Below are 27,556 nucleotides of genomic sequence, written 5' to 3'. Positions count from 1 at the left end.
TCATCTGCATAACAAAGTTTATGGAGCGTTTCCTAATAACATTGCCTAAAGAAAGCATATATAAAGTGAATAGAATTGGTCCAAGCACAGAACCTTGCGGGACTCTGTCACTTTGGCGTGCATGGAGGATTCATCGATAATATATACAAACTGAAATTGATCTGATAAATAGGACATTAACCAGCTTAATGCGGTTCCTTTAATGCAGATTAAATGTTCCAGTCTCCATCATCGGCCACCACCCAGCCTCTCAAAGTTATCCAAACAATACAGGGAGATCATTCCAGTATCTGTGTCTGTATGTGTGCATCCTTCAAACACCACCGTGTGTACACACTCCACACAGCATGGGAGTACGTTAATATGTTCATTCTGTCAGGTAGTGAATGCTTCAGTCTGAGAACAGCAATTTCACTCAGCAAAATGTATTCATGGAAAATTGAAGTCACAGAAGTTGGAGACAGTCATTAAGTCATTCCCTGTGTCTCAGCACAATGAAGCAACATTATTTACAGCATTTTACTTCCCTAATTTGATGCACTTTAGTGTCACAGTCTGCTCCGTCGGAGGACGCGGGGGAGACCGTAGCTTTGGTCTCCAGGACCGGAGTCTCTGCTCCTCTGCTCCTCTGCTCCTCTGCCTGCCTTCACTCACACACCGTGCTCCTTCTCTCTCTCTCTCTCCACCTCTCACGTGCATGCTGCTCACTCCACACTACAGAAGAGTTAGTAGCTCTGAGAATATCTAGTGAATGTTCAGTGGACGTTTGTGCAGAAATAACTGCTGCAGCTCCTCCAGACCAACAGAGGTTTCCCGTGTCTTGTGAAGTGACGGGGCTCCGCAGAGAGAAACGTTATCGTCTCCCCCGTTCCCTCCGGCCGCGGTCGGGAGGCTGAGGCGGGAAAAGCCAACACTAGGATCAGCATTGATTCATGGAGAGACCTTGGTCTGGTCAGCTAACATTACTGCCAAGCAGCTGGAATATAGAGTGATATTGTGCTTTTAGCTGACGTGTGTCTCCTCACTGTGTTGAGTGATGCTCCTTCATGTCTATGTAGAGCGAGCACAAGCGCCAGCAACAGGACGCTGACTTTAGTTGACTTAACGGACACAGGTGAAGCTGTTAACAACACATTTAGGATTCTTACAAACAGTCCCTTTAAGCCCCTGTTTCACTCAGTCATTGCCAGATTGTTCTTTGCCCCCATGGAAGACTCTCCAGTACTAATTCTTGGACTGATCTCCCGTTGCCGACATCACCTGTCTCTGACTTACCTGCCTCGTCGTAATCCCGGAAATAACCTCAGCCTTCTCTCTCTGACCACGAGTTCTGCCTCGGCGTTCCTGGTTTCTGTCTGCTCCTCCGGGCTGTTTGGTGCTTTTCTTCCTCCGACAGTATCGCTGTCTGTTACCTGGTGGATCACAGTGGATTATTAACTTTGTTTGTGTTGCCGCACTCGCCATCCTGCGTGTTAATTCCCTGCTGACGCTTGTTGAATTGTTTGGGGGAGACACGTGGCTCACGCTAGCTCTGGACTCACCAGTACTCCGGTTCGACCCACCCAGGTCGAGCTCCCGTACCCCCCCAAAAGACTCAAGGCTTCCAGCCTTCATCTAAAACGGTGCCGTGAGTTTACTTACCTGCTTGTCCGGGTTCCTGTTTACGCTGTGAATAAAAGACATTATCAACGTTACCTGCCAATGTTTGTGCTGCATTTGGGTCCATACACCACCCGTTACACTTTAGTACAGCAAAGTCCACAGCCCGCTGGCACTAACAGGCCGGGTTCGAAGCCAGAATAATCTTGCTGTGAGACAACAGTGCTAACCGCAGCACGACCGAGCCGTTGTTGAGCAAAGTTCAAGAGGAAATCTGTGAAACAACATGAAGGCACTCAAAGACGTCGGAGTAAAATGTGTTTATTGTTGTGATTTGACAATCGGTGTCTTTTGATTCCAACAGAGTAATGTCATCTGCATATAATGTGATTCCAGTACTTATGACAGTACACAAGATGACTTACAGTAAAATCCAACAGCAGATAAATACAGTGGAACCTTTACATTATTAAATAGTGCGACACATTTAGTGCAATAATCTGCACTGCAGTTCTGAGTCAGTATACATCCAGGATTAAAGGACGAGGCTGACGATGTTCTCGATTTTTCTTATTGTCAACAAATCAACAATGAGTGTATCTACAAACAAGTATTGTTTGTGTGTCACAACCATGAACACACACAATGTAGTTCACGCACCGTCCTGCTGACACTAACACTCACTAGAGCACCACATGTGGATTAATCCGCCGCTGAAAATAGTCCCCAACAGATGCACTATTTCCTCCTGTTTGTTTGCTAAAAACTACAGTGATCAGCTGTTTTAAGAAATTATGGAGCCTTTTTTAATCATATATATTTATGATCTGTTATTTTACTTTGTGACTTACAACCACACCAACGGGCTTCAGGCAGAGTTCCACAAATGGGGTACGTAAGTCAGAAAGTATTGAAGGTAGGGCTGCACAATTAATCAAATATTAATCCTGAGATATTGAGGTTTAAAATGTGTGTTCTGCTCATAGAAAACTCTGTTTCATATCAAATCAAACGCTTCCTAAACTAACAGCCACCAGCTGGTGATCCAGATGATTTGGCTTCACTTTTGGGGATAGATATTATCTATACAATCAATATATTTATGATTAAATTGAGAGCATAAAATTGTTTATCAAGCCTCTTATTGTTGCTAATTTTGCTCTCAAAGTGCACCAGCTTGATGCATTTAACTTTAAATTGTAGCTGACAAAGGGTAGGGTGAATATTTCTGTATTTTTTCATATTGTGGAAAAAAGCAGAGTCAGTTTTTTCCCTAATTTGAACATTAGCAGGAATGTAGCACAGCATGGAAGTGAAAGCAGCGCTCTGTTTATTTTAATGTGAAAGTGCTGTAATAACAATATGTTGTCGCTAAAATCAATGAATTATCGTGATCTCAATAAGGATAAAAAATAATCGTGATTATCATTTTGGCCATAATCGTGCAGCCCTAAATGAGAGAGACTAGATTTGTTGACATGAGAAAAACAGAACAACACAAGTCTTTTACTTTAAGAAAGTGCCGTAGTATACAGTAGCTGTCTGAGGCGTTCTGTCTTTGCTTAGTTTAACCTCTGCCATCAAGGTGTTACTGTATGTGTCAGATAACAGATAACACTGTCAATTACAACATGTCCTTCGTCCACAACCATGAAAACCTCCTGCCACTCAGAAATTGATTCATATGGAGATGTAAAATCTAAATCCAAAGATCAGTTTCATGGAGCCAGGAGAGGAGAAAGCATCGAATCCGATGGGTTTATACATAAATTGTCTCGGCAGCAGTCACAGTATCACAACACATAATAATAATATCTTTTCCTGATTTCACTTGCAAAAATCTCTGATGGTCACACAGAGAAATGTTGAAAACATGATGGAGACGATGTAAAATAATACGGCTGTATGCACATTAAAAAACATATAAATATGAAAACATGTGTCATGAAATGTGTCACGTTTCTATTTATTCAGAGGAGGTTCACTGAGAGCGGTGCTCTCTCTTTCAGGAACGCCCTGATCACATTCACACCTGGAAGCTGCCCAGTACAACCACAGGCTGACCCGGAGCGGTTGGCGGTTTGGGGGTTTGGGGGAGTGGCGGTGACGACCCAGATTCATCCTGCCGGTCCGGGGGATTGAACCAACGACCCTCCGGTTACAGGCATCTCTAACCTTTAGGCCACCACTGCCCCTCTGGGTCGTACCAAACAATTCCCAGTATTTTTAACCAGAGAACCATGTTATTAATAACTAGGGCTGGGCTATAAGGAGAAAATCACGATATTTTGACCAAATACCTCGATATTGATATTTACACAATAGGATTTTTGGTAATTAATGATCAGTAATGTTGATATAATGACTAGGCATGTAAAGGTAAATAACAGAAGAGCTAAAACAGTCTGGTAAGTTCAGAAAATGATAGGGATGCATCGATACCGATACCAGTATCGGGTCCAATACTGGTATAAAACGGGGCCCCCTGCTCCACGTTGCGGCGAGGTCCGGTTGGGGAGCGCTGTAAAGCTGCGGCCGCGAGCTACCCCGAGCACCGCCTCGTATGCGGGACTCCCCAGCCTGCTGTGTGTCGCTCGCAACCTCCAGCTGGCTGTTAACGAGGGTCTTTAGGCACAGAGAAGTACTCGTATCGGTACTCGGTATCGGAGAGTACCCAAATGTAAGTACTTGTACTCGGTCTGAATAAAGTGATATCGGTGCATCCCTAGAAAACAACATCACTTTACTGTGATGAAGCTTCTAAAAGCAGGAAAAGACAACATTTACGCCGTATCGCGACATTTCGATATCCAAAATCTACGACGATATCTAGTCTGATATCACGATATCGATATATTGCCCAGCCCTATTATTATTAACCCTTTCATAATTTATTCACAGAGAGGAATAAGTAGCCTAACTTGACAAGATAAATAAATTATAGTATAACCATATGTCAAATATTAAGTGCTCTATAAAAGTTATAAAAAACGAGAGAAAGACAAAAGAAAAAATGTGAGATTTTCATTTACATCAAACAATCAATATTTATAATATGTGTATACGCTTTGAAAAAATAGAAGCAAATAAATATTGAGAAACAGAAGATCAAACGGTGGTTTAGAGAAACGAGTCGACCGTGTTAAAAAGGTATATGAAGAAATGTTTAGGGGACAAAATAAGTAAAATACCTCTCAGCTGATGTCATATAGTCAACACTGATTAAAGGTGCTCAACGGGAGTTTGGGAACATTCACGGCTCTCAACAGTCATTCACTTTGAAATGTTGCTTTTTTTTTAGTCTTGACAAAACTAAAATAATATTACTAAATCAGAATAGTGTTGGAAGTTAGCTGACATGAAGATTTGAAAAGGGGGAACTGCTTCTATTCATTAAAAAATAAAATCCAAAATCAGGAGCCCTAAGTGTAAAAGTCTGGTTGTTTATAAGCTTTTTTCTTCTTAAAATAAAACTATCATTTACCATTTTGCTGTCAATTTACAAACTGACTTTGTTGAAGCATCCGGCGTAGAGACGGGTGTCAGACTTTAAGCTACACGACAGCTAATTAAACGCTTTGCATCTATTTTGAAACTGTAAAAGTCGACAACATTCATCCACACCAAGTAAAAAAAAAAGGTATAATTTGAGTTATAAATGTTTAAAGAAAGAACTACAAGATCCAGAATTCTTTCATACGACATCAAATAAAACAAAGAGATGGATCTGAAAACGAATCAGCAGCTTTTCTTCTGATACATAAACACTTTGTGCTTCTCGTGTCCACTCGGCTTTGTTTTGTTACGTCCTTCTGTCTGTCAGAGCGTGATAACGGACAGAGGTCGACATTAAAAACACGTCTGAAAGCATCATCTTTGAGTATAAATCTTGAAGTTGTGCGTGTGTTTCTTATTGTGCATTGTTTGGTCCATTATGGTTTGTGCAACGAAGCCGTTGTAAAAGTCGTCCACATACTCTACGCCGCTGGTTCCCAACCTATGTTCCTTGAGGAACCCCGGGTTGGGAACCACTGCACAACACATATTCTAGTTTACTACAGCAGATAGTTATTTCTTCATCAGTATAGTGTTTTGATTCTTGGTGCCAGTTATGTCAGAGCTCCTTCATAGCAGGTAAACTCTTCTAAATTACCTTGTGGTTAAATAAATGTAATTAATGTTAGATAGCTGCTAGACAATGTGAAACAACAATGAAAATGTTGTTTTTGAAAGGCTAAACGCCAACAAATGTGGACTGAAGCAGAATATTTCGTTAGATTTTGCTATTAAGTAGCAAACAAATATTTCTTTTTAAATAGTTTTATATGCAGACTTTTGTTGATCAGACAACAGTACTTTCTTCATAAGCATAGTGTTTTGATTCTTTGTGCCAGTTATGTCAGAGCTCCTTCATTGCAAATAAACTGTTCTAAATGACGTCTACTGTCCGTCCCCTTCCCTCCGCTCCCTTTGTCGGATGGAAAAGAAGGGGAAACTCAGGGATGCATCCCTGGAATCGAAATACAATTCTTCTCCGGTGTCAAAAAGGAAAAGCTGCACATAAAAACCTGTCAGGATTTTACGTAATTGTTTAGACGTCTTAGGACTTGCTGTCGTAGCATTTATGACAAAGTCCGCCTATTTTTATGAAGACTAAAACAAACTGCTTCTAGGCCCGTCTAACATGCACACAGCGCTGCAGAAACATGAGTTATGTGTTCCTCTTCTGTAGCTAACGTGTCGTATGTGAAGAAGAAATCAGAAACATCTACAGTGTGTTTTCAGTCCAGAGCACGAGAGGATAATTCAAGTAAACTCAGGAGACGTTGGCCCCGTTTAGCGGCCGCAGCACAAAACCAAACAGAACCGCTCTCTAGTTCTTCCTCGCCGTCGCCCGGAGACTCCAACTACAGCAGAGCTTGTGATGGTGATCTACAGGTACGAACTGGAAGCCTGTCTTCCTTTGAAAAGTGCAGTGAGCTTCCTCTGTCTTCTTTTGTTTTGACCAATCCACAACTACCTCTCCATGAGGAAACCCAAAGTTCTGTGAATTGGAGGTAATCTTCTATGCAAGTGTTTGGGAGCGTGAGGTACCTGCATCCTACGGAGGCTCGACGCTCCGTGCCTCGTCGGTCACCCGCCTGGCTTGAATTAGTCTTGGCATCGCACCCTGATACTCCGTCTTTACGGTCACATCGAGGAGCTTGGCAATAAAAAATCAAGTTGCACCTTTGGGTTCCTCACGTGGAGCGATGGTGCCAGCCGGTCTCCCAGCAGCAGGGAGACCTTCACAGTCGTCCTGCGATCCGGCGGTGACTTGGCAGCGTCACAGCGAGGTCTCACGGGAGAAGCTGATCGACGGCTCCAGCTTGACGCCGTTGGTTTTCTTTTCTGAAGGGCAGTCACCGGGACACTCGCTGTGAAGCTGGGAGGAAGGAAGAGAAAGTATGATAGCAACTAATCAAGTCCTCGAGCATTCGATGGAGACTAGAAGAGCTGAAGGGATGAATATCAGACATTAACAATGGAGTAACATTCAGTTTGATTAATGAAATACAACGCTGAAGGAGTGTCATGTTATCATGGTTAAAACATCTTTCAAATTGTTCTGAAGAAAACATGAATTGACCCGGTGAAGATAACGCAGTCTTGTGTTGCTTCTCAGAGTCTTTCTCTATAATACCACCAGATGGAGCCAAATGAAAACTACATTGAAATCCTTCACATGCTGGTTTTAAGTGGTGACGATGTAAAACGAGGCCGTGCTGGAGATCCCCGACGGACTGGAACCGAGAAACGTTGGACAAAAACTGGGATTTTCCTTTTTCAAGTTTTTTCATTTGACTTTCAGGAGGAACAAATAGAAGTCTAAAAACATAAATGTGAGATATTAATTTTCCATCTCACAATTCATCTGGAAAACCTCAAACTAGACTGTGTGATCTTTTAGTGAAGCTGGAAAGCTATGAGCTCAGGATGAAGAGGAAGGAGAGGATGAAGAGGAAGGAGAGGATGAAGAGGAAGGAGACGATGAAGAGGAAGGAGGGGGTGAAGAGGAAGGAGGGGAAGAAGAGGATGAAGAGGAAGGAGAGGATGAAGAGGAAGGAGGGAAGAAGAGGATGAAGAGGAAGGAGAGGATGAAGAGGAAGGAGACGATGAAGAGGAAGGAGGGGGTGAAGAGGAAGGAGGGAAGAAGAGGATGAAGAGGAAGGAGAGGATGAAGAGGAAGGAGACGATGAAGAGGAAGGAGGGGGTGAAGAGGAAGGAGGGGAAGAAGAGGATGAAGAGGAAGGAGAGGATGAAGAGGAATGAGAGGATGAAGAGGAAGGAGAGGATGAAGAGGAAGGAGAGGATGAAGAGGAAGGAGGGAAGAAGAGGATGAAGAGGAAGGAGAGGATGAAGAGGAAGGAGACGATGAAGAGGAAGGAGAGGATGAAGAGGAATGAGAGGATGAAGAGGAAGAAGAGGATGAAGAGGAAGGAGGGGATGAAGAGGAAGGAGAGGATGAAAAGGATGAAGAGGAAGGAGACGATGAAGAGGAAGAAGAGGATGAAGAGGAAGAAAAGGATGAAGAGGAAGGAGAAGATGAAGAGGAAGGAGGGGATGAAGAGGAAGGAGAGGATGAAAAGGAAGGAGAAGATGAAGAGGAAGAAGAGGATGAAGAGGAAGGAGAGGATGAAAAGGAAGGAGAAGATGAAGAGGAAGAAGAGGATGAAGAGGAAGGAGAGGAAGAAGAGCATGAAGAGGCTAAAGAGGAAGACGAGGGTGTGTTTGATGAAGAGCCTCGTCTTCAGGGCTCAGCGGTGACTCAGCAGGACGGAGGGACATGAAGACTGATTGAAGAGAGTCCAGAAACAGAAAGAGGTTTAATGAGCCGCCTCGTCTGAAGGAACGTTTGTCCTCCAGAGGAGAAACACAAAAGAGACTCGATGTCCAAACTGACTGAAGAGTCTCTGTTCAGGGGAAGTTTAGAGGAACGTTCAACAATCTGTCTCCTCATAAGGTCAACGCCGCCGCGGGACGCCACGGGACGCCAGGAGGACAAAGAGACACTCAGACTAAATGCTGTCCTCTCTAAAGGTCACTCCACAGGGACGCAGAGGGAAGACGGGATGGGAGATACAAAGGAAAAAGAAATGATAGAGGAACTGGACGGGAAATGAAAAAAGGGTTCTGGATACATCTGATCTCTTTTATCAGAACTCAGACGAGAATCCATCATCCAGAGAGTCAACGAAAATACTTAATAATAAGAATCTTCTGGGATATGATGCACTGTGTAAATAACAGCTTTCTAATGCCTAACCCAGAGGTCAGCATCCGTCACTACCTAAAGAGGAAAAAGTTGTAATATTACGAGAATGAAGTCATAACTTTACGAGAAAAAAAGAAAATAACACGTAAAATTACTACTTTAATTTAATAATATTCTGACTTTATTCCATAAATCTCAGATGTATTTTTTCCCTCAATGTGGCCCTAATACTCCGTCGTACCGTCGTACCGTCGTACCGTCGTACCATAGACCTACAGCAATGATGAATAAAAATGAAAATGTAAACAAAGAACAGTTCTTCATTTCCATGTTTAAACCTCCAGAGAGAGCCGCTAGAGAGGAGCTGAAGAGACGCAGGTTTCTGGAGAGGAGCTGAAGAGACGCAGGTTACTGACCTCTGGTCTAATCTATTCTTCTGTGAACAGAGACACAGAGACGCGCCTCGCACCTCCTGGAGAATGTGACTACACACCAGACACCGCAGAAATGTGTTTGGACATCAGAACCGGGAGCAGTGGCGTAAATATCAACGGTGCAACCGGTGCGGCGCCCAAACATCCCCTTCCTACACCGCGTCCACACTGACTCCGTTATATGCTCTTCTGTTACGCCGTGTAAACAAACCACGTAGGCGGCCTATCGGCTGTGAGCGTAACGTAACCACTCATCTTCCTTTGTTTGCTCTTTATAAAGAGAAAACGTTTAACATTGTGATATTTACTGATAATGACAATACAGCCGACAGCGGTAGGAAACCCTCAGCTCTCTGGTGATCTCCCTCCAGTCAGCTGACACCTTATTATGCAAATCAGCGGCATCCGGCGCCACTCACCGCCTCTGGAAACTCCCTAGAAACTTTTAAACTAACTGTTGATCTGAAATGAAGACAGATTCATCCGCTGCATGGATTATTACTCGCATAAAATGTTTTCAGAAAAACATTTCGGTGAACTATTTTCGTGATATCAGAGAAGAAAGTTTCCAAACGAGCCTCCAGGTTGGTTTTTAAAAGCTCAGAGCAGCAGCCCACGGAGGGAAAGAGTTCGTCCAATCAGGGGTTTAGTAGCAGCACATCAAGCGTCCAGTGCAGGGAAGCGAGGTGATCCCTCGCCATAAAAAGCGCCCCTGTGGGCCCGGTACCGTGAACAGAAGTCCACTGAGCTGGTGATCTGCATGCTGCGTCTGCTGAGGGAGATCAGACAGGACGCCGATCAACTAAATCAAAGAGCGCCTGTTAAAGATCTGAACACCGCGGGTCCACATTAAAAAGAAATGATTGCTGCAGTACTATATAGTGTATGCCTGGCGTGCATGAGAGGTGCCTGCACCAATCCACTTAAAGGTATAAATCAGGCCTACTGTACGTCTCGTCTGTTGATCTGACTGAACCACCTCCAGGAGGAAAGATTCCACAATCTGTTTTCACTTCATGAAAGTGTGGCATCAAAACTTCTCACTTTCATGAAACCCAAACTGAAATAAAAGTCTCTCTCAAGCCGCTCAAAGACCGACGCACTCTTTCTGACAATGAGGAATATAATAATAATAATAATAATAATAATATGCAGGACATATGCAAAGTGTCCAACGAATGTGATGGACAGTGAACCTCTCTGTGTGTTTCTTGATGTACTTACTGCTTGCAGGCGGCTGCTGTCTGCTCCCATGTTCACGTTGTGTCTTTTCAGTTCGGACTTAATTAAGGCTGAAACATAAAACAATGAAGAAACATTATATTTATATGATATATTTGATACGCACATATTCACACACACACACACACACACACACACACACACACACTCAGCCTACCAGTGAGCAGGATTCCCACGAAGATCCAGGCGCAGAGGAAGAGATTCCCAGCCAGTGCACTGTAGTCCGTAGTCAGTTTACCCTGAATCAGAGTGAAGATGATCCCAAACAGCTGCACACACACACACACACACACACACACACACACACACACACACACACACTGGTTAATGGATGTGTACTTGTAGCAGGTTTAGGTCGCTAACGTTGGAGGAATGTTTGTGGTACCTGAGCGAAAGCGTTGAGGAGTCCTGACGACGTCCCCTCAGACTCCGGGTAGGTGATCTCCACTCCGAACTCGAAGCCCAGCGGCAGGTAACCCGTCATGAAGAACCTGGAACACACACAGTCACATGCACAACTTCATGTACTGTCACATGCACAACTTCATGTACTGTCACATGCACAACTTCATGTACTGTCACATGCACAACTTCATGTACTGTCACCTGCACAACTTCATGTACTGTCACATGCACAACTTCATGTACTGTCACATGCACAACTTCATGTACTGTCACATGCACAACTTCATGTACTGTCACATGCACAACTTCATGTACTGTCACATGCACAACTTCATGTACTGTCACACTCACAACTTCATGTGTATTTTTCTGACTTTGTGTTTATATCATGAGTGTTGCTGCGATTATATATTTATAAGTCAGTTTGTAAGTGACGATGTTCAGGCTGAAAGGAACACAAATGATGGCTTTTATATGCTGCATCCTCAATATATTTAACAGGCTTCGGAATAAGTGCACTTTATTTGTTGATGAATTTCTATATTTATGTATCTATAAACACATAAACACACAGAGCCTGTTTCACACCTACAGCAGGTGTGTTGAAACCTACAGCAGGTGTGTTCAGACTGACAGCAGGTGTGTTTAAACCTACAGCAGGTGTGTTCAGACCTACAGCAGGTGTGCTCAGACCTACAGCAGGTGTGTTTAAACCTACAGCAGGTGTGTTCAGACTGACAGCAGGTGTGTTGAAACCTACAGCAGGTGTGTTCAGACCTACAGCAGGTGTGTTTAAACCTACAGCAGGTGTGTTCAGACTGACAGCAGGTGTGTTTAAACCTACAGCAGGTGTGTTCAGACCTACAGCAGGTGTGTTTAAACCTACAGCAGGTGTGTTCAGACTGACAGCAGGTGTGTTTAAACCTACAGCAGGTGTGCTCAGACCTACAGCAGGTGTGTTTAAACCTACAGCAGGTGTGTTCAGACTGACAGCAGGTGTGTTGAAACCTACAGCAGGTGTGTTCAGACCTACAGCAGGTGTGCTCAGACCTACAGCAGGTGTGTTTAAACCTACAGCAGGTGTGTTCAGACTGACAGCAGGTGTGTTGAAACCTACAGCAGGTGTGTTTAAACTTACAGCAACGAGGGAAAGAGAGACGGAGCCGACACCCTGTGTGTTGACTGTTTGTTTTGAAAGCAGGATTGTGTCGTTGTGATGAAGGTAACTGTATCTGTATCTGTATCTGTGACCTTCTGAAGGTCACAGGGTTAATTTGAATCCCAACATCTGGGAGGAGAAAGCAACAACAGCCCGTCTGTCTTCAGCTTGTTTCAGAAGTGTTCAGTTAGTTAGCAGCCGTCACTCTGGTTATATTTCAACCTGTCTGACTGACTGACAGCAACAACAGTTTGTGACACCGGTCCAGTACAGAGGGAGAACGCTGCAGAAGACAGCTGCTCACGGGCTGCAACACGGTGCTATTCAATACTCAACACATCTCCCTTTAAGGGACATTTAGAACAGATATAAAATGTGCGATTGCTCCTGATTAATAATATAAATAAATATATAATGAGTAAAAACCCGGTCCAGTCCGTAACCAAGTGTGTGATTTAGTGTTTTTCTTACCCCAGGGATCCAGCCGTGAAGAAGACCAGGATGATGTTGTTGAGGTTCAGAGTGAAGGTGAAGACCAGCATGCCCAGAAACGACATGATGTAGACGATGAGAGTCGTCATCCTAGAGAACACAGACACACAGCAGAGGCTCTCGACTTATTCAATCACTTTGATTGACAGTATTTCAGTCACCAGTCAGAGAGAACGTGTTTCCTCCCACTTGTCTTGTGAATGAAAACAATCTGATTCCCAGAAACTACGGAGGCATTAAACTAGAAGCTGATTGAACCCGACAGGTTAGTCAGGTGGAGTCAGGATTTCATTTCTCTGGACTCCCTCCAGCTCCATCGTCTCACGTTTCCCAGCAGTAGGACTTTTATTGTGTCCTCACATGAGCGTTAGACACGTGAAACAACTCTGATAATTCACTATATGGACGAAAGTATGTGGACAAGCCCGTCTGTTTTCAAGGTGAGGGCCTCTTAGTTCCACTGAAGTGAAATCTCCACGCTACAGCAAACAATGAAATACCAGACACCTTCTTTCAGCTTTGAGGCAACACTTTTGGGATCCTTTCCTTTTGTCATAATGACAATGTCCCATAAAGAAATGTTTTTCCAGTTTGATGTGGAAGAATTTGACTGCAAAGAGTCCCGCAGCGAGCCGAGACGAGAAAGACTAAAACGTTGGAGGGTCGTCGTGGATACGACCTGCACCCTCCCATGTTAAATCCAGCGTGGTAAACACTACACATCCAGTAAAGGAGGGAAACACTTTGGGTTTCACACATTGACAGGAAAAGCAGAGCTAGACAGAGCAGAGCTAAAGCTGCATGCTAACTACTAAATAAATTGTCAAAATATTTCAGAGAATAAGTCAGAACAAAGGCTGAAAAAAGTTAGAAAAAAATCCGAAATATGTCCAAAAAAAAAATAAAAGTCTGAAAAATATCTGAAAAATGTCCAAAAAAAGGTCGAAATATGTCCGAAAAAATGCCAAAGTATGGCTGAAATATGGCTGAAAAAATGTTAAAAAAAAAGTCAAAATATGTCTGAATAAAAGTCTGAAAAATATCTGAAAAAAAGTTAGCAGGAAACGTTATGGTATGGAGGTAACGTTATGGTATGGAGGTAACGTTATGGTATGGCGGTAACGTTATGGTATGGAGGTAACGTTATGGTATGGCGGTAACGTTATGGTATGGAGGTAACGTTATGGTATGGAGGTAACGTTATGGTATGGTGGTAACGTTATGGTATGGAGGTAACGTTATGGTATGGCGGTAACGTTATGGTATGGAGGTAACGTTATGGTATGGAGGTAACGTTATGGTATGGAGGTAACGTTATGGTATGGAGGTAACGTTATGGTATGGTGGTAACGTTATGGTATGGAGGTAACGTTATGGTATGGCGGTAACGTTATGGTATGGCGGTAACGTTATGGTATGGAGGTAACGTTATGGTATGGAGGTAACGTTATGGTATGGAGGTAACGTTATGGTATGGAGGTAACGTTATGGTATGGCGGTAACGTTATGGTATGGAGGTAACGTTATGGTATGGCGGTAACGTTATGGTATGGAGGTAACGTTATGGTATGGAGGTAACGTTATGGTATGGCGGTAACGTTATGGTATGGAGGTAACGTTATGGTATGGTGGTAACGTTATGGTATGGAGGTAACGTTATGGTATGGCGGTAACGTTATGGTATGGAGGTAACGTTATGGTATGGAGGTAACGTTATGGTATGGCGGTAACGTTATGGTATGGTGGTAACGTTATGGTATGGAGGTAACGTTATGGTATGGAGGTAACGTTATGGTATGGCGGTAACGTTATGGTATGGAGGTAACGTTATGGTATGGAGGTAACGTTATGGTATGGAGGTAACGTTATGGTATGGCGGTAACGTGGCGGTGGAGCCGGCCGTCGCTCTCGTCTCCGTGGTCAAATGGGCCGATGCTACGACTGTAGAGCACCCAGATACTGACATGTCTGTTCTCTGCATTGAAACGGCCCCGATGGAGCTGACCATGGATGGATAAAGAGAACGGAGCTGACGGGAGAGCTAGAGACCACCTTGGAGAAGTTACAGGAAGTAGACATGTGGGACTACGTCAGCTTTTCAAAATAAGATGTTAACAAAGGGAACTGTAGATACTAAATACATCTATGGAAATCAGATTGATGGATTATATTCACCAGAAGTATTAAACATTATAAATTAAAAAGATAAATCCCACTAATCTGTGAGGGAAATGTCTTTATTCTTTGATTTCTGGGTTGCTGGATAATCAATGTAATCAATAATTCCTGCCAATGATCCTGATATATTTGACTTCAGGACGTCTCTGACTACAGACATGCTGAAAATCAAACATTTTACTGGATTCATTTAGAGATTTATAGAAGTTAAAGTCTCTAGAAGTGGAGGATTCATCTGGTTCTCTTCATGGTCTAGAGGTAAACAAGTTGGGTGAAGTGTGTTGCCTACTTGTACGTCTTGGTGTGGTCCAACCAGAGGCCACAGAGGATGGAGCCGACCATCCCAGCAACAACCAGAGTCAAACCGATCCTCCCGGCATTCATCTCCTGGTTCTGAGGACGGGAGATATGAGACATGAGATATTAAATATGAGATATGAGATATGAGATATTAAATATGAGATATGAGATATGAGATATGAGATATGAGATTTGAGATATGTTAATATCGCCTTCGTGGGAACAAACTGCCGTCTTTTGATCTCCTTTAAACTCATCAAATGAAACAGGTGGAGGATAAGCCGGTCACATGTTCTGGTAGGGGTGAGGGTTGTAAAGTCATCTGACAGTTCAGCTGAGAGTTTTATAAGTTCATGCCGGGGTGAACATCTCAGTGTGTGTGTGTGTGATAGGAATAGTGTGTATTGCTAATAAAAGCATAAAGTGGATGAGCGTCAGCGTCTCTGTTAAACTGACAGAGTGACAGCAGGCGGCTAATGAACTCAGACAATAAGCTCATGTCTTATCAAAGACATCACACGTCTCTTTGTTCTTTTCCCTCTAAATCCCTCTCTCTCTCTCTTTCACTCTTTCTCTCCTTCCATCCAGCTTCCATCCACCTGTTTTATGAACATGTAACACCAGAATAAAATACAGAATAAAGCAGCTAAATGGAGCAAAATGATTTAAGTTGAGGTGTAAACTTGTTGAAGTGATGAAGAGAAGATCTGCAGTATTAGACACAGATAGTTCCATCATTACGTAGTTTGAGCTGCTTTGTATCAGTCGTCTTGTTCTTTCAGCTGTTTGTTCAATATTATTATATTCTTTTAGTACGCTTCCCTTCTTTACTGTACGTGGTCTTAGAGCCGGACCAGAACAAGGAAACAACTGGGTTTATTATTCTTCATTGTTCAGGCTGCATGAGAGACGGCGAGATTAAACCGTTTGTTTATTGGTTCCCTCCAGCTGTTTGTGTGTTCCTACCTGGTAGCAGGCCATGATCATCTGGTTGAGAAGAGTTGAGACGGAGTAGAAGGAACCCGTCATTATACCTGAGAGCAAACACACACAGAGAAGATATCTATTAAGCTCAGGATTCAATAAGTGCATGATGAATATGATCTGGCTTTTCTAACAGGGACACATGCATTCATATTATTATAGAGAGTTCACTAAGACAGGTCTCTGTGTGTCTGTCCAGCTGTGTGTCCAGCTGTGTGTCCAGCTGTCCTGACTGGCTGGGAGTGTGTGTGCAATACGCCAAATTCACACCAGAGCAGCGGCGCCGTCCGGCCTGCGGCGAGCTGCAGCCGTTTGATTCTGCGGTGAAATGCGGCCAAACTAAAAGTTGGTAAAAGTTGAACTTTTAGCGGGAAAGTGCGTCCAGAGACGACCTGCAGCCAATCAGTTAACAGATCATGTGACTCCGGTGACATGTTGACCTGTGTTACAAAGAATGTCTTCCCTCCTGAAACACATTGATACGCCTCCCGGTCGCAGAAAAATTGAATTATTACGTATAGCCGCACTTCAAGGCTGCCTGCTGTGAATTCAGCGTTTGGGCTGCAACTAACCGTTATAGTCGTTGTCGATTATTCTCTGGGTTAATTGATTAGTTGTTTCGTCTATAAAATGTGAAAATGGTGAAAAATGTGGATCAGTGTTTCCCAAAGTCCGAGACAACGTCCTCAAATGTCTCAGAGATATTCAGTTTACTGTCGCAGAGGAAAGAAACCAGAAGATATTCACATTGAAGAAGCTGCAATCAAAATGACTCAAACTGATTCATCCATTATCAAAACAGTTGGCGATTAATCAATTATTGGTTGCAGCTCTAGTGAGCATCCCTCATTGGCTGTTGCTTAGTTACAGAGTCATTACGCATCCAGGTCAAATGAGTATACGACAATAAATATCCTCTTCTTTTAGAAGAGGACGTCAGCTAGACGTGTGTGTGGCTGATCGTTTATACGAGGTGCGTTGTTGAAGTGTGTGTTGTGCCGTCACATGGAGGAGTCACGTGAAACAACATGAGACGGTCACGCTACAAACATGTAGAGCAGAAGAACACGGTGTGTGGCCCTGATGAGGCCAAAGCTGGACTCTCACCGTAGCTGACGAGGAGGAGGACGAAGGCTTTGTTCTTTATCAGGTTCATGATGGACCGTCTGTAGGAGTAGTCCTCAGGAGGACAGGCCGGGAGGACGGCCTGGGCGTGACTGGGAGGAAGGAGAGGCCTGTCCTTTATCACTGTGGACCACACAGAGACACAGTTTGGGTTAGCTGCTGGGACTCTAGGTGGTCACACAGATAACAGATAAATACATCAATACAAAGACTGTAAATACAACAATATAAGACAACCAGTCAGGTTACATCCATGTCTGTCCAAAATGTCAAAATGCAAAAATAAATAAATACAAATAAAAAATAAATGTAAAAATAAATAAATTAAATTAAATGTAAAAATAAACGCAAAAATAAATAAATAAAAATAAATGCAAAAATAAATAAATAAATAAAATACAAAAAGAAATAAATAAAAAAGAAATGCAAAAAGAAATAAATAAAAAAGAAATAAAAAAGAAATAAATACAAATAAATAATAAAAATAAAATACAAAATAAATACAAAAATAAATGCAAAACTAAAAATCTAAAAAAATGAATGCAAAAATAAATAAATAAAAAATTAATGAAAAAATAAATAAATAAAAATAAATTCCAAATAAATACATTTAAAAAATAAATACGTATATAAATAAAAGGGAAAATTAAACAAAAGAGTAAATAAATAAGGGAATTAATGCAGATAAGATAAATAAATTAAGAAGCAAATTAAAACAGAAATATCAATTTATGTCACATTTTATCAATTAATTAATGTCTATATTTATCTGTAATATTATTTGTACTACTTTTAATGACATATTTATTTACTTATTGATTGTCTTTTTATTTTGGCAGGTTCCGTCTAAGTGTAACCCTTAACCGTGGGCCTTTCCTTAACCTAATCCTGTTCTAATCTTAATCCTTCACTCAAGTCTTAATCCTGAACCGGTCCCTTTGATTTAAAGAGCGGCAAAATGTCCCTCCCCTCCAATGCCCCCCCACCCCCCCCGATGTCCCCACTGTGGAGGACGTCTGAAATATTTCCGTCCTCAGAAAGACAACAACACACAGCTGTGATGTAATGACGTGTTCCTGTCCTAACCTCACATGACTTCCAGGTAACTGAACCACAGCGACCGGAACAGATGGCGGCACGGCGTGTAAACGTGTGTGTGTGTGTGTACCTATAACGGCGAGGAGGAAGAGCGCCGTGGAGACGGCGGCGGTGCCGTAGAACATGATGCTGATGTTGTGACCCGTCAGTTCATCGTCGTCGGTGGTGGGGACCAACACTGGAGGCAACAGGAAGCCGATGGCTGTCCCCAACTGGACGAGAGACACAGAGAGACATTTAGAGACATTTAGAGACATTTAGAGACATAGAGAGACACAGAGAGACATTTAGAGACACAGAGAGACACAGAGAGACACAGAGAGACATTTAGAGACATTTAGAGACACAGAGAGACACAGAGAGACATTTAGAGACATTTAGAGACACAGAGAGACACAGAGAGACACAGAGAGACACAGAGAGACATTTAGAGACATTTAGAGACAAAGAGAGACACAGAGAGACACAGAGAGACATTTAGAGACATTTAGAGACACAGAGAGACACAGAGAGACACAGAGAGACACAGAGAGACATTTAGAGACATTTAGAGACAAAGAGAGACACAGAGAGACACAGAGAGACATTTAGAGACATTTAGAGACACAGAGAGACACAGAGAGACACAGAGAGACACAGAGAGACATTTAGAGACATAGAGAGACACAGAGAGACACAGAGAGACATTTAGAGACAAAGAGAGACACAGAGAGACACAGAGAGACACAGAGAGACATAGAGAGACACAGAGAGACATTTAGAGACATTTAGAGACACAGAGAGACACAGAGAGACACAGAGAGACACAGAGAGACACAGAGAGACATTTAGAGACATTTAGAGACATAGAGAGACACAGAGAGACACAGAGAGACACAGAGAGACATAGAGAGACACAGAGAGACATTTAGAGACACAGAGAGACACAGAGAGACACAGAGAGACATAGAGAGACACAGAGAGACATTTAGAGACACAGAGAGACACAGAGAGACATTTAGAGACATAGAGAGACACAGAGAGACACAGAGAGACATTTAGAGACAAAGAGAGACACTGTTAACTAACAGTCACTATACTGACTCCATGTCTCTACTCTCTTCTATTGGCTCTAGATCCACTCATTGTCTCTAAATACATTGTAAACTACAGCCTAATCAATCACTCAATCAATCAATCAATCAATCAATCAATCAATCAATCAATCAATCAATCAATCAATCAATCAATCAATCAATAATCTGTGGCATGCTGTGTCTCTTTGTATTCATTTTCTGTGTCTTTGTTGTAGTTTTGTGGTCATATTGTGTCTCTTTATGGTCATGTTGTGTATCTTTGTAGTCATGTTGTGTCTCTTTATGGTCATGTTGTGTATCTTTGTGGTCATGTTGTGTATATTTGTTGTCATGTTGTGTGTCTTTGTGGTCATGTTGTGTATCTTTGTGGTCATGTTGTGTATCTTCATGGTCATGTTGTGTATCTTTATGGTCATGTTGTGTATCTTTGTGGTCATGTTGTGTATCTTTGTTGTCATGTTGTGTGTCTTTGTGGTCATGTTGTGTATCTTTGTGGTCATGTTGTGTATCTTTATGGTCATGTTGTGTATCTTTGTTGTCATGTTGTGTGTCTTTGTGGTCATGTTGTGTATCTTTGTGGTCATGTTGTGTATCTTTGTGGTCATATTGTGTATCTTTGTTGTCATGTTGTGTGTCTTTGTGGTCATGTTGTGTATCTTTGTGGTCATGTTGTGTATCTTTGTTGTCATGTTGTGTGTCTTTGTGGTCATATTGTGTCTCTTTATGGTCATGTTGTGTATCTTTGTGGTCATGTTGTGTATCTTTGTTGTCATGTTGTGTGTCTTTGTGGTCATGTTGTGTATCTTTGTAGTCATGTTGTGTATCTTTATGGTCATGTTGTGTATCTTTGTGGTCATGTTGTGTATCTTTGTTGTCATGTTGTGTGTCTTTGTGGTCATATTGTGTATCTTTATGGTCATGTTGTGTATCTTTATGGTCATGTTGTGTATCTTTGTGGTCATGTTGTGTATCTTTGTAGTCATGTTGTGTATCTTTATGGTCATATTGTGTCTCTTTATGGTCATGTTGTGTATCTTTATGGTCATGTTGTGTATCTTTGTAGTCATGTTGTGTATCTTTGTGGTCATGTTGTGTATCTTTGTGGTCATGTTGTGTGTCTTTGTGGTCATATTGTGTATCTTTATGGTCATGTTGTGTATCTTTGTGGTCATGTTGTGTATCTTTATGGTCATGTTGTGTATCTTTGTGGTCATGTTGTGTATCTTTATGGTCATGTTGTGTATCTTTGTGGTCATGTTGTGTATCTTTGTGGTCATGTTGTGTATCTTTATGGTCATATTGTGTATCTTTATGGTCATGTTGTGTATCTTTATGGTCATGTTGTGTATCTTTATGGTCATATTGTGTATCTTTGTAGTCATGTTGTGTATCTTTATGGTCATGTTGTGTATCTTTGTAGTCATGTTGTGTATCTTTATGGTCATATTGTGTATCTTTGTAGTCATGTTGTGTCTCTTTATGGTCATGTTGTGTATCTTTGTAGTCATGTTGTGTCTCTTTATGGTCATGTTGTGTATCTTTGTGGTCATGTTGTGTCTCTTTATGGTCATGTTGTGTATCTTTGTGGTCATGTTGTGTCTCTTTATGGTCATGTTGTGTATCTTTGTAGTCATGTTGTGTATCTTTATGGTCATATTGTGTATCTTTGTAGTCATGTTGTGTCTCTTTATGGTCATGTTGTGTATCTTTGTAGTCATGTTGTGTATCTTTATGGTCATGTTGTGTATCTTTGTGGTCATGTTGTGTATCTTTATGGTCATGTTGTGTATCTTTGTAGTCATGTTGTGTATCTTTATGGTCATGTTGTGTATCTTTGTGGTCATGTTGTGTATCTTTGTGGTCATGTTGTGTATCTTTATGGTCATGTTGTGTATCTTTGTGGTCATGTTGTGTATCTTTATGGTCATGTTGTGTCTCTTTATGGTCATGTTGTGTATCTTTGTGGTCATGTTGTGTATCTTTATGGTCATGTTGTGTATCTTTGTAGTCATGTTGTGTATCTTTATGGTCATGTTGTGTATCTTTGTAGTCATGTTGTGTCTCTTTATGGTCATGTTGTGTATCTTTGTAGTCATGTGTCTCTTTATGGTCATGTTGTGTATCTTTGTGGTCATGTTGTGTCTCTTTATGGTCATGTTGTGTATCTTTGTGGTCATGTTGTGTATCTTTATGGTCATGTTGTGTATCTTTGTGGTCATGTTGTGTCTCTTTATGGTCATGTTGTGTATCTTTGTAGTCATGTTGTGTCTCTTTATGGTCATGTTGTGTATCTTTGTAGTCATGTTGTGTCTCTTTATGGTCATGTTGTGTATCTTTGTGGTCATGTTGTGTCTCTTTATGGTCATGTTGTGTATCTTTGTAGTCATGTTGTGTCTCTTTATGGTCATGTTGTGTATCTTTGTAGTCATGTTGTGTCTCTTTATGGTCATGTTGTGTATCTTTGTAGTCATGTTGTGTCTCTTTATGGTCATGTTGTGTATCTTTGTAGTCATGTTGTGTCTCTTTATGGTCATATTGTGTATCTTTGTAGTCATGTTGTGTCTCTTTATGGTCATGTTGTGTATCTTTGTAGTCATGTTGTGTCTCTTTATGGTCATGTTGTGTATCTTTGTGGTCATGTTGTGTATCTTTATGGTCATGTTGTGTATCTTTGTGGTCATGTTGTGTATCTTTATGGTCATGTTGTATATCTTTGTAGTCATGTTGTGTCTCTTTATGGTCATGTTGTGTATCTTTGTGGTCATGTTGTGTCTCTTTATGGTCATGTTGTGTATCTTTGTGGTCATGTTGTGTATCTTTATGGTCATGTTGTGTATCTTTGTAGTCATGTTGTGTCTCTTTATGGTCATGTTGTGTATCTTTGTAGTCATGTTGTGTATCTTTATGGTCATGTTGTGTATCTTTGTGGTCATGTTGTGTCTCTTTATGGTCATGTTGTGTATCTTTGTGGTCATGTTGTGTCTCTTTATGGTCATGTTGTGTATCTTTGTAGTCATGTTGTGTCTCTTTATGGTCATATTGTGTATCTTTGTAGTCATGTTGTGTCTCTTTATGGTCATGTTGTGTATCTTTGTAGTCATGTTGTGTCTCTTTATGGTCATGTTGTGTATCTTTGTGGTCATGTTGTGTATCTTTATGGTCATGTTGTGTATCTTTGTAGTCATGTTGTGTCTCTTTATGGTCATGTTGTGTATCTTTGTAGTCATGTTGTGTCTCTTTATGGTCATGTTGTGTATCTTTGTGGTCATGTTGTGTATCTTTATGGTCATGTTGTGTATCTTTGTGGTCATGTTGTGTATCTTTATGGTCATGTTGTGTATCTTTGTGGTCATGTTGTGTATCTTTGTGGTCATGTTGTGTATCTTTATGGTCATGTTGTGTATCTTTGTGGTCATGTTGTGTATCTTTATGGTCATGTTGTGTCTCTTTATGGTCATGTTGTGTATCTTTGTGGTCATGTTGTGTATCTTTATGGTCATATTGTGTATCTTTGTGGTCATGTTGTGTCTCTTCATGGTCATATTGTGTATCTTTGTAGTCATGTTGTGTCTCTTTATGGTCATGTTGTGTATCTTTGTAGTCATGTTGTGTATCTTTATGGTCATGTTGTGTATCTTTGTGGTCATGTTGTGTATCTTTATGGTCATGTTGTGTATCTTTATGGTCATGTTGTGTATCTTTATGGTCATGTTGTGTATCTTTGTGGTCATGTTGTGTATCTTTATGGTCATGTTGTGTATCTTTGTGGTCATGTTGTGTATCTTTATGGTCATGTTGTGTATCTTTGTAGTCATGTTGTGTCTCTTTATGGTCATGTTGTGTATCTTTGTAGTCATGTTGTGTCTCTTTATGGTCATGTTGTGTATCTTTGTAGTCATGTTGTGTCTCTTTATGGTCATGTTGTGTATCTTTGTGGTCATGTTGTGTCTCTTTATGGTCATGTTGTGTATCTTTGTGGTCATGTTGTGTCTCTTTATGGTCATGTTGTGTATCTTTGTGGTCATGTTGTGTCTCTTTATGGTCATGTTGTGTATCTTTGTAGTCATGTTGTGTCTCTTTATGGTCATGTTGTGTATCTTTGTAGTCATGTTGTGTCTCTTTATGGTCATGTTGTGTATCTTTGTGGTCATGTTGTGTCTCTTTATGGTCATGTTGTGTATCTTTGTAGTCATGTTGTGTCTCTTTATGGTCATGTTGTGTATCTTTGTAGTCATGTTGTGTCTCTTTATGGTCATGTTGTGTATCTTTGTAGTCATGTTGTGTCTCTTTATGGTCATGTTGTGTATCTTTGTGGTCATGTTGTGTCTCTTTATGGTCATGTTGTGTATCTTTGTGGTCATGTTGTGTCTCTTTATGGTCATGTTGTGTATCTTTGTAGTCATGTTGTGTCTCTTTATGGTCATATTGTGTATCTTTGTAGTCATGTTGTGTCTCTTTATGGTCATGTTGTGTATCTTTGTAGTCATGTTGTGTCTCTTTATGGTCATGTTGTGTATCTTTGTGGTCATGTTGTGTATCTTTATGGTCATGTTGTGTATCTTTGTGGTCATGTTGTGTATCTTTATGGTCATGTTGTGTATCTTTGTAGTCATGTTGTGTCTCTTTATGGTCATGTTGTGTATCTTTGTGGTCATGTTGTGTCTCTTTATGGTCATGTTGTGTATCTTTGTGGTCATGTTGTGTCTCTTTATGGTCATGTTGTGTATCTTTGTAGTCATGTTGTGTCTCTTTATGGTCATGTTGTGTATCTTTGTAGTCATGTTGTGTATCTTTATGGTCATGTTGTGTATCTTTGTGGTCATGTTGTGTATCTTTATGGTCATGTTGTGTATCTTTGTGGTCATGTTGTGTCTCTTTATGGTCATGTTGTGTATCTTTGTAGTCATGTTGTGTCTCTTTATGGTCATATTGTGTATCTTTGTAGTCATGTTGTGTCTCTTTATGGTCATGTTGTGTATCTTTGTAGTCATGTTGTGTCTCTTTATGGTCATGTTGTGTATCTTTGTGGTCATGTTGTGTATCTTTATGGTCATGTTGTGTATCTTTGTAGTCATGTTGTGTCTCTTTATGGTCATGTTGTGTATCTTTGTAGTCATGTTGTGTCTCTTTATGGTCATGTTGTGTATCTTTGTGGTCATGTTGTGTATCTTTATGGTCATGTTGTGTATCTTTGTGGTCATGTTGTGTATCTTTATGGTCATGTTGTGTATCTTTGTGGTCATGTTGTGTATCTTTGTGGTCATGTTGTGTATCTTTATGGTCATGTTGTGTATCTTTGTGGTCATGTTGTGTATCTTTATGGTCATGTTGTGTATCTTTATGGTCATGTTGTGTATCTTTGTGGTCATGTTGTGTATCTTTATGGTCATGTTGTGTCTCTTTATGGTCATGTTGTGTATCTTTGTGGTCATGTTGTGTATCTTTATGGTCATATTGTGTATCTTTGTGGTCATGTTGTGTATCTTTGTGGTCATGTTGTGTATCTTTATGGTCATGTTGTGTCTCTTTATGGTCATGTTGTGTATCTTTGTGGTCATGTTGTGTATCTTTATGGTCATATTGTGTATCTTTATGGTCATGTTGTGTATCTTTGTGGTCATGTTGTGTATCTTTATGGTCATGTTGTGTCTCTTTATGGTCATGTTGTGTATCTTTGTGGTCATGTTGTGTATCTTTATGGTCATATTGTGTATCTTTGTGGTCATGTTGTGTCTCTTCATGGTCATATTGTCCCTGTAATCATATTGTGTCTCTCTGTAGTTGTTTTGTGTCTCTTAGCATCTCTTTCAGGTACATGTTGCAGGTCAGGTGAAGCAGAACTGACCTGGTTCCCCAGCACGGCCGTGGCGCAGGCGGTGGAGACCTCCCTGGGTCCGAACCACACCGAGGCGACCCGGGACGGCAGGCCGAGGATGAAGACCTGCGCCACGGAGCAGACCACCTGGGCGGTCACGGTGACGCCGAACCGCTCCGGACTCACGCTGACGCACTTCAGCCACGCGCCGGCGCAGTTGAGCCCGGAGCCCAGCAGGGCGGTGAGCCGCAGACCCCTCCGGTCCAGCAGCCAGGTGGCCGGGAAGATGAGCGGGATGTAGGTCACCATGTAGACCATGGACAGCCAGTCCACCTTGTCGTTGGTCACCCTGTAGTACCGCGTGAACACGTGCGTGATGATGCTGTACTGGATAAGAACAAGACGTTTATTTTATAGAGCACTTTTCAAGCACAAAATGCAATTCCCATCATGTACAACAGAATACACTGGAACATAAATAATGAGATAAAGAAACAAGCATATACATATTCATACAGTTACGTATGCACACATACACATCAGCACACTAAAGACTATAACTCAGCTGATGTAAAAGCCATTCTATAAAAGTGGGTTTTAAGACTACACTGTAAACAATCTCTGTTAATGTCCTGCAGGATTTCACCAGTATTAACCTGTTATTGCTAGAAACAGTGTTTTACTGTTAACACAAAAGAAAACCTGTTAAATGACGCTCAAAGGTCGTTTTTACATTCTTAATAAACATCCCTTTCCTGCTGATCAGCTGTCTAAAGTGTCATCAGTAACAGCTTCATGCAGTATGTGTTGAGTTCTGGGACCTGGTCTGCTCATGTGAGGCTTGTTCATTGAACATGATTGTAAAATCAGTGAATTATCTTTATTGTTCTTCATCACATGTTGTTCTGGTTTCATTCTGTGCTTGTAGCAGCTAGAGACACACAACAAGTCTATCATAGCACTTTGTATTTAGTGTGACTATTCCTATGTGTGTAACCTGCTAAGTCTATTCATCTATAGGCAAACAATGTTTATTAAAATGTATGTACAAAATAAATAGTGCATTAAAACCAATCAGTAAGATAATGTAAAAGAAAGGTGAAAAACAGCTTTATAATGTATCTTTAAACAGTAAATTAACTGTCAAATACTGTGAAATTAATTTAAAAAAATAGTATTTTTCATTAACAGTACAAAGCTGTAAATGTCAGCGACAGTATAATAATGTTAATATTACAGTAACGTAAAGGAAACCCTGCTGCCAGCTCTTTACTGTTATTTTATCTCTATCTTATCTTAACAGTGTGGATTTAAAAGTTGTGACAGACTCTTCTGATCTGATGCTCAGTCCTGCAGAAGCTCCATCACCAGCTGTTAACAGACCTGCAGACCTGCAGACCTGAGGCCTGCTGGACGGTACCGTGTGATGTGTGATGTGTGAGGAGCTCAGTTACATACTTGGATCCACTGGAAGGCGTTCACCAGAGAGTACAGGCTGAACACGGCCAGCACGGCGAACCGGCGCCGGTACAGCTGGGTCTGCAGCGCCGGTACCCGGTGCTTCTCCTCCTCTTCATCCTCTCCTCCTCCTCCTCCTCCTCCTCCGGCTCCGTTGGGCAGCATCTTCTCTCTCTCATCCGGCTGCAGCTGCAGCTCGGTGTCCGCTGCTGCTCCGTCCAGCAGCTCGGGGCTCTTCCTGCAGACCGTGATGTCGTTGATGTCGTTGATGTCGTCGTTAGGTGCGCGCCCAGGTGAGGTATCCGCGCGCAGATGCTCCTGCACGAGCTCTCCGGCGACCATGATGCGCGTCTGTCTCCGGTTTAATGAAGTGAGGAGGCGAGACAGGAAGCGAGGAGGAGCGGCTTCCTCATTCAGCTGCTGCTGGCTCTCTATCACCGCACAGTGACTAAGAATAATGATATGATGTGAACCAGACTCAGACCTGATACATGTTGAAACTACCTACTGTTACAGAAAACATCCGGTTCATCTACTGATCTACCTCAGACCTCCTCTACAGCAGACTGACGCTCTGTGCGCTCTGAGCGTCTGTGTGTCTGTGTGGTGAATTGGTGAGCGTGGTTTGATAGCTCGTTGGAGGGAGGAGGTTGGAGATGGAGGAGGAGCTCAGTTGGTGCTGAGGCATCATGGCCGGCTAGTTGAGGAGGTTTTTTTTCGTTTCGACATAACAAAATAAAATAAAATGAAATATGGATGAAACCAAATGGAGAGAAAAAAATTAGAAATTAAAGAAAGAAAAAAAATAAAGAAAGAAAAAATAAATAAATAAACAAATAAAGAAAGAAAAAAAAAAAAGTCAGGGTGCAAATCAAGTTAAGGCAAGATGAACAGGAATATGATCAAATCCATTCTCTCTCTCTCTCTCTCTCTCTC

The 27,556-nt window shown here is 41.6% G+C and overlaps 1 protein-coding gene across 1 annotated transcript; it reads right to left on the bottom strand.

The window, feature by feature from the left end:
- Nucleotides 1-1,904: 1,904 nt before the first annotated feature.
- flvcr1 (FLVCR choline and heme transporter 1) lies at nt 1,905-27,229 on the bottom strand. Its single transcript, XM_074615307.1, has 11 exons — nt 26,621-27,229; nt 25,193-25,549; nt 18,342-18,483; nt 17,156-17,296; nt 16,031-16,098; nt 15,054-15,157; nt 12,566-12,676; nt 10,916-11,021; nt 10,688-10,799; nt 10,513-10,580; nt 1,905-7,024 (listed from the first exon to the last, which is right to left on the bottom strand). The coding sequence occupies exons 1-11, from the start codon at nt 26,960-26,962 to the stop codon at nt 6,926-6,928; spliced, it is 1,650 nt and encodes a 549-aa protein (XP_074471408.1). The 5' UTR covers nt 26,963-27,229; the 3' UTR covers nt 1,905-6,925.
- Between the last annotated feature and the right edge of the window lie 327 nt (nt 27,230-27,556).

This window comes from Sebastes fasciatus, chromosome 18, assembly GCF_043250625.1.
Source record: "Sebastes fasciatus isolate fSebFas1 chromosome 18, fSebFas1.pri, whole genome shotgun sequence".
Taxonomy (NCBI): domain Eukaryota; kingdom Metazoa; phylum Chordata; class Actinopteri; order Perciformes; family Sebastidae; genus Sebastes; species Sebastes fasciatus.
Note: the sequence above shows the minus strand (reverse complement) of the source record. Positions and strands in the feature narration are given on the sequence as shown.

Excerpts from the sequence above, each read along its gene's own strand:
- flvcr1 (XM_074615307.1), bottom strand. The coding sequence starts at position 26,962 with ATGGTCGCCGGAGAGCTCGTGCAGGAGCATCTGCGCGCGGATACCTCA. Across the intron at positions 17,297-18,341 it reads CTTCCTCCTCGCCGTTATAG|TGATAAAGGACAGGCCTCTC; the intron begins GTACACACACAC and ends TGTGGTCCACAG. Across the intron at positions 16,099-17,155 it reads CCTCCTCCTCGTCAGCTACG|GTATAATGACGGGTTCCTTC; the intron begins GTGAGAGTCCAG and ends GTTTGCTCTCAG.